General features: G+C 36.6%; 2 protein-coding genes across 2 annotated transcripts; both read right to left on the bottom strand.

The window, feature by feature from the left end:
• Positions 1-572: 572 nt before the first annotated feature.
• On the bottom strand, positions 573-1,625 carry LOC120434493 (chemokine XC receptor 1-like). Its single transcript, XM_039602663.1, has one exon. The coding sequence runs from the start codon at positions 1,618-1,620 to the stop codon at positions 634-636; it is 987 nt and encodes a 328-aa protein (XP_039458597.1). The 5' UTR covers positions 1,621-1,625; the 3' UTR covers positions 573-633.
• Positions 1,626-2,949: 1,324 nt separating this feature from the next.
• On the bottom strand, positions 2,950-3,963 carry LOC120434424 (C-C chemokine receptor type 4-like). The gene is made up of 2 exons (XM_039602477.1): positions 3,881-3,963; positions 2,950-3,719 (listed from the first exon to the last, which is right to left on the bottom strand). Exons 1-2 carry the CDS (start codon positions 3,961-3,963, stop codon positions 3,146-3,148), a joined length of 657 nt encoding a protein of 218 aa, XP_039458411.1. The 3' UTR covers positions 2,950-3,145.
• Between the last annotated feature and the right edge of the window lie 3,664 nt (positions 3,964-7,627).

The raw sequence follows: 7,627 nt of genomic DNA, 5'->3' as shown, positions 1-7,627 counted from the left end.
GAGTATATTTTAGAGCCTCTACTTTTTCACACTTTTTTTGTTTTGTTTTTTTACTTGAGTAAAGAAGTTGTTTCAGTATTTTGTCCCCAGCAATTTTCAACTCAGGTATCTGTACTTCGACCTAAGTAAAGAAAGTCTATACTTTTGCCACTTCTGTTCAGGCTGACAATTAATGCATGTAATTATACAGGATTTACTCTCTTCTGAGACTGAGCCAAATGCTGCAAAACTGATCACACACAAGTTCAAATAGATAATGACCCAAAGCATACTGCAAGCAAATTAAAGAGTACCTTTAATTTATCTTCCAATGGTCAAGTCACCTGATCTTAACCCAATAGACAATGCTTGTTGACTAAAATCAAAGCTGTGACTCTCAAACAGAAAGTAAAGGTGGCTGAAATGGCAGAAAATGACTATCAATGAAATATTTTCAAATATAGCATACCTTTCTATATACCACAAGTAGCAGTGAAATGAATATTTATATATACATATACATCTTTAACTTGTTACATTAAATTCAAAAAAGTTATAATGTCAATGGAAGATGTAATAAGATTTAACATTAAATAAACACAGTTTTTGTTATAAAAGTATTTACAGATTAAATATGTATTAAATGTAAATAATTTAAACAGCAGAGCTCTGTACACTGAAAGCTACATTCTGAGTAACAGAAGTGTTCAGGCTGCTGCTTCTCTCTCTCTTTTTCCTGCACACATTTTCACAGCACAAGAGATTCAACAGATGCTTTCGCAACTTCTGTGAGAGCATATACAGCAGAGGGTTCATACAGCAGTGAGAATAGGCAAGCATTTCACTAATATGGTAGGCAACTTCTAACTGTTTCTGTACCTTACAATCTTTGTTTGTATTGAGAGCCTTGATTAAAAGCATAATATGGTATGGCACCCAGCAAATGAAAAAGACTGCAACAATACACAACAGCACAGCCACAGTCCTGAACTTCTTTCTGTTTAAACCTTGCAAAACTGTCTTGAGGATGGCAGAATAGCAGAAAATAATGATGGCAAATGGGAGGAAGAATAGCAGTGATACTTGGAGATAACGTCCAAGCTTTTCTTCAGATTCATCATAGCAATAGTTTTTACCATACCAGTGTTGAGTCTTTACTTTCATTGCATCACTCAGGGATGCTGAGATGCTGATGACCCAGGCAGCTATACAGGAACAAATTGCATACTTTTTCCTTTTAGCATGGTTGATCTTTAATTTGTCCAGCACCACAGCAATAAAACGATCCACTGTCATGGCAGTCAGCAAAATGACACTGCTGTACAAACCAACAAAGAATGCAGCAGTCATGAATTTGCAGACAAAGTCCTCAAAGACCCAGTGGTGTAGGTGATCAACAACCCAGAATCGAAGTGTGGTGGTGAAGATCAAATCAGAGCAGGCCAGGTTCAGGATGAAAATATTCGTGATATTTTTCAGGTTCTCGTAGATGAAAAGGACACATAAGAGGAGACCGTTGCATATGATACTGAGGATGAAGATCAAGATGAAGAAGGGACCAGTTATGGTGGGAACATTAGTATCACAAAGGTATGCAGCACCATCACTCAGTCCGTCATAAGTGGATGTGAAGTTTGCCATTTTCAATTTTCTGGAAAACATAAACACAAACCCACATTTAAAAAACGTAATTAAACACATTAACTCAACACTTTTCTGTAAACAGAAACTGTTGATTTTAGTTTAAGTTTTTGTATTTTAGGTAAATATAAAAAGTAATTATGAACCACTGTTGTAATAAAAACAAGTACTGATCAACTTACCTCAAACGTCAACTGCCACGTTTTGCGTTGACTTGCACTGTGATGTAAAAGCTGTGATGTTCTTGAGATAACTAATAGTTCCTTTCCTCATTTCACTTCACACGAAGTCAGAGATACCGCCCTTAACATAAACCACATCTTGAAAAAAATAAATAAATAAAACCCCCCAAAACATTTTTTAAATAACATTGATCTTCTCTTTTAATATTTTTGACATAATTTTACACAAAAAATGTCTGCAAGTATATAAAATATAACATAAATAAAAATGTTTATTTGTGTGTTAGTTATGTATGGCATAGTCAGTAGATCAACATGCTATCAAAACTACTACATCAACACAGCACTGAAAGGCTCTTTGAATTAGAATTAAGGATTAGATAATCACAGGTAACTACATCGAAAAAACATTATGTAATCCAACATGTTACACAACCTCACCCACTGTATTCTTCTTGTTTCAGTTACCCCTCTGCAGTAACTGCTAGGACGTCACTCTGACCACATCAGCCTGAATTCTCTCAGATCTTACAATCTGCATGACGCACTTCACTGCTAACTAGATGTTTTCTGCATATAAGTTTTCTGCACTTCCACTGTACATTTTCTCCTTCCTATTTCCACATCATAATGAACACCCCCAAAATTATCTTTAGACATTATAACTTAAACTGCTACATACATACAGTCCAGAAGTTCACGCTAGCTATTAACACTGCAGACAGCAACACTACCACTGGGAACAGTTGTTTAGGAATAACATGTTGGCAGTTAATTCCTGATTGAAGCAGATTTTTATTGTACATGTTGTAAAGTCGCAATAAAGATAAAAATATTCTTCTTATAAGAATCATGAATTCATGTTAGAAATTTTGAGAACTGCCCTTGTTAATGAAAAAGATGTCTTTCTTCATCACAGCACCTCTGACAGCTCTTCAGCATTTGTTAACGATGTCACTGTGAGCTGGTTTTGCCTACTGTGAAAGCTGTTGTTGTCGTTGTTTGGGGGGGCCTGAAATCTTTAGGAGATTTTTAGGTGGCTTTTGACTTTAACCCCACAATCACAGGGTTAAGGCAGCATTGCAAAAGGCAAAAGTCGAGTAATCTCAAGCGCATAATCCAGGTTTTGCTATATTGACAATCGTCCTCTAATGAGTCACTTTCTCTCGGCCAGTAGGAAAATGACTGCAGAAATATCACTACATTGTAAGGTACCCATCCTACAAGGAAAACAACCATGAGAATAAAAATTAGTTTCAAAGTTTTGTTTCGTCTTCTTTGCACAGGATGAAGCAACCTGCACATAATATGAGTGCAGCACAACGTGAATACCACTGAGGTAATTATAAAGAGGACGTTTTGCTGGTAGATTCCCCACAAGCTCCAAAAGAATCTGCATATACACAGTACTTTGACTCTGCAACTTTGCTGGCAGCGAAGGCTAGACTGGAAACCAGGATGCTAACTACCCAAATGATCACAGATGCTTCAATACTGTAAAAACCTGCAGTTGAAATAATGTCAGACAGAGGCTTTAGAATGGATCCATAACAGTGAGCAGTCATCAGGATGAGGAGGATACCGCTGCTGTAGAATCCAAGGCAGAAGATAAAGTTCACTATTTTGCATGCATGCTCCCCTAAGGTCCATCCGTGCATGTTGTAGTCAGCCCAGAAGGGCAGAGAAGCTGTGAAGAAGAGATCTGATACAGCCAGATTCAGGATGAAGGTGTTGATGAGGGATTTCAAATTCTCAAACTTGACCAGCACCACGAGGACCAGGATGTTGCTAAAGATGCTGAGGATCACCACAATGGAGAAAAACACTGGAGTGAAGATCGCTCCAAACTGGATGACACCTGTTTTGTTGCAGAGTTCATCGTAGTCATAATCATAGGTGTACGGGGTTGAGTCAAGGCTGGTGGTGGTAGTATCTCACGGAATCCATTGTATCCACTTTCTTCCAGCATAAAGAGAAGTTTTAAAAAAGGCTGTTAGACAGGTAAATCAAGTAGGTCAAATTTCACAGTCTTACTTAAGGAATTATAATTTTAACACATGACACTTATTTTGTCGCACAATTCATCCTCATAGTAATCATTATAGTAGCTGTCCAAGGTAAAGTCATAGTAATCATCATAGCTGTACAAAGTGGAGTCCATTGTATCCACTTTCTTCCAGCACAAGAACAAAATCTAATTTAGCTACACTGTAAAATCCAAATTAGTTAGTCAAAAACAAAGACATGACGACATCACGACAACTTCAACTTCATTCGATGTTAATCTATCACGCTCTTTGACTCTGACTACATTCACATATTGTTGTTTCATCACATTATGCTAGTGATATTTAGCCGCTAATTAACATTTTGGATTCATTTGCTGAAGTTAAGATTTCTGTCTCCATCCCAGTGCAGCGGAAGCTGATTTTACATTTTGCTCTGAGATTCATTCAAATTCTTCTAAATCCTGTATGGTCCCAGAAATATGTCCATCTTGCTTCTTTTCACTTTTAATATTCATGGAAAGGTTTTTTGTAAAATGAATTAATGTTATCACGTTTATTACCTACAAATTCAACAAAATTTATGATTTTTTTGGAATTCATATTAGGCAACAAAGCACGACATGAAAAAAAAAAGATTCATGAAAAATTCAACAACAAGCATATTTTTCCCAGTAATAGTGTTTATGTTACTTTAGATAATAATGGTCTGTTAACAAAGATATGTTTTAGGTCAGTGAGCAGCTTTTGTATTAAAATTGTTCAGAAAAAGAAATAAAACAGAGGTTAATCAGTCCATACATATTATTTAAATCATGAACTCAGAGTTGTGACTACCAAGAGGAACAATGTTCAAGAAATTAACCTCAGTTCACATCTAAATCTCATTTTACCCACACGTACAGGTGCAGTTCAAAATGGGGCTGCAAGAATAACCACAGCAAGCAAATTAGTAGAGCTCACCATCAAAGGTACCCAGCCAACACCACTTTAGGCCTTCAACTTCTAAATGGGACAAAGAGAAAAGGTTTTAATATGTCATCAAAACTAAGAAAACAGTCAAACAGGCTTATACTGTAATTAATCATATTTACAGTATAGCTCACTTATTAATTAATATTGCAACTACAAAAAATACCTCCTTCCATTGGAGCTGAAAGTATACAAAAGTCAGCTCTCCAGTTTATATGCAAAATATACAAAACAAAACTTAATGAAAAATACAAAAAATTACAATGTCAAAAACAATCACTCAAAAAAATATGCAAAGCAAAAATGATTGAAATGCCTTTCAGTTTAGTACAGAATGAAAGCAAACCTACAAAGAGTGGGTAACTAACCACCCAGGCTTACTATAAACAATTTAGCTGGTACCTCTTTTCATGCGCCATCACTGAGTTTGTTTGAAAGTGCTCGAAGGCAATAAGATGAAGTAAATTTGATGTAAAATTTCCACTTGGCTCTAACATTTCATCAAGTTTATAGTACATAGAAATTTGATAGTTTCTTCTGAAACAGGGAGGAGGTGACCTATACAGTGGGCTTATAACTATGAGCTATAAACAAAACAGTAAACATCTGCAACACAGGGTCCAAAAAGCACAAGTCTGTTGTCAAGTTCTGTTTTGCAATTTTAACTTATTTTATGTATTTTATGACTATTGCTCTTTTATTAATTTTGTTCTTCTGTAAGGTGACCTTGGGTTTTTGAAAGGCACCCTCAAATAAAATGTATTATTATTATTATTATTATTATTATTATTGTTGTTATTATTATTATTATTATTATTATTATTATTATTATTATTATTATTATTATTATTATTATTATTATTATTATTATTATTAGTGAGCCATGTGCCTATTCATCTTAGTCGCTATGATGTCTGACAAGAGCTTCCATGTGGTACTGTGGCAGGTTATTGGTCAGTAGTTGGATGGGATCGGTCCCTTCTGGGGGTCCTTGAGGATCAGGACTGTCCGGCCTTTGCTGAGCCATTCCAGGTGTCGCTCATCGACTAGCAGCTGCGTGCATGTGTGTGGGTGTGTCTGTGTGAGGGTGGGATGGGGGGTGGGGTTTCAGGTGTTTCTGGTTTTCCTAGTTCCCAGTTTCCAGTTCAAGTTGTGTTTTTCTTGTGTTTAGCATTTTTGTCACAGCAAAATAAATCTGCCTTCCTTAGTTAATCATTTTGAGTTTCGAGTCTTGCATTTGGGGCCTCCCTCTCCCTCCTACACAGCACTCACATGACATTAGGTGTGGAGGCAAAATTCACTTTCTACAATGTAAGCAACAAAAAATATCAAATTTTTAAAATTCTCGTTCACTGCTTGTGTTCTTCCTTTAAGGTGAGTAGATTCAGAAAAAATAGAATTTAGATTAGACTAACATTTGTAGTCTCATGTAGTAATATTATTTTATTATCATTTCTATAAGGAGAGATCACTTGGAAAAATTGAACATGATTTATTGTGAAAAAGAAATTAATGTAATTCGCGATGAGACTCTGATAAATCCCCAGAGTCTAGACAATGGAGTGAAGATGAAGACTGAGGCTTGAATAGAGCTTTGGCCGAGGTGCCTGAGGTGGAGATGGGGAGGATAGGAGGTGGGTTGCACGAAAAGAGACTCAAAGAAATCAGTTATGTCAGTATTGAGATTGACCGCATGGGAAAGCAGTCGTCATGTAAAGAAAGAAGAACAGAAATATTAATATTAATATTGCAAAAGGTTTAGTTGCTTTTGCAAAGTAGTTTCAAGGAGCTACTTTTTACATTTTTCTTACTTTTAATAGATTTCAGAGCCTTTACTTTCTATTTTTAGGGGCGATCATGGCTCAAGAGTTGGCAGTTCGTCTTTTAATCGGAAGGTTGCCAGTTCGAGTCCTGGCTCCGACAGTCTCGGTCGTCGTGTCCTTGGGTAAGACACTTCACCCGTTGCCTACTGGTGGTGGTCAGAGGGCCTGGTGGCGCCAGTGTCCGGCAGCCTCGCCTCTGTCAGTGCGCCCCAGGGCAGATGTGGCTACAATGTAGCTTGCCATCACCAGTGTGTGAGTGGGTGAATGACTGAATGTGTAAAGCACTTTGGGGTCCTTAGGGACTAAGTAAAGCGCTATACAAATACAGGCCATTTACCATTTATTTTTACCTAAATAAAGAAGTTGACTCAGTACTTTAACTTTTACTGGAGTATTTTTTTTATGCAGGTGTCTGTACTTCTACTTAAATAAAGAATGTCATTACTTTGCCACTGCTCTGTTTTGTATCTTACACTGTGATTAATGTTAAATGATCAATGATTTCCCTTCCCTTGAGTCTTTTTCAGGTGGAGTGGTGGCTCCACCTTTGGGAGGACTATTACTTTCTAGGCATTCCTTCTCAAAACAAGTATATAGAATACAATTTTAATTAAAGGGGCCACTTTAAATGATGAGGCAAGTGCAATAATATGACAGAGATCTTAAATTACATTAAGTGAGCCTACAGGGGTCGTTGAGAGTCAAAGAAACAAAAGGTCACAGCAAATACTGTTGCTTGCATAACATCAACATTTTCTTTCTTAAATGATATATCTGCACATCTGCATTACATAAATTTGTCTATTAAGCACCTACCCTATGTCACTCTAGGTACTGCTCATTGTATTGCATATCACACTAGTTTGACTCCACCTGGGATGGTGTTAATGGAATCATTTCACATGCCACAGAAAAGACACATTTTCCCATGAGACAGCAGAAAAGTCAAAAAAGCTTCACTGGATTTAAGCAACATTTTAAACAGAAGGAACAGAAAATGATGGTGCAGCATAAAATACACATT

This window comes from Oreochromis aureus, linkage group 18 (assembly GCF_013358895.1).
Source record: "Oreochromis aureus strain Israel breed Guangdong linkage group 18, ZZ_aureus, whole genome shotgun sequence".
NCBI lineage: Eukaryota > Metazoa > Chordata > Actinopteri > Cichliformes > Cichlidae > Oreochromis > Oreochromis aureus.
Note: the sequence above shows the minus strand (reverse complement) of the source record. Positions and strands in the feature narration are given on the sequence as shown.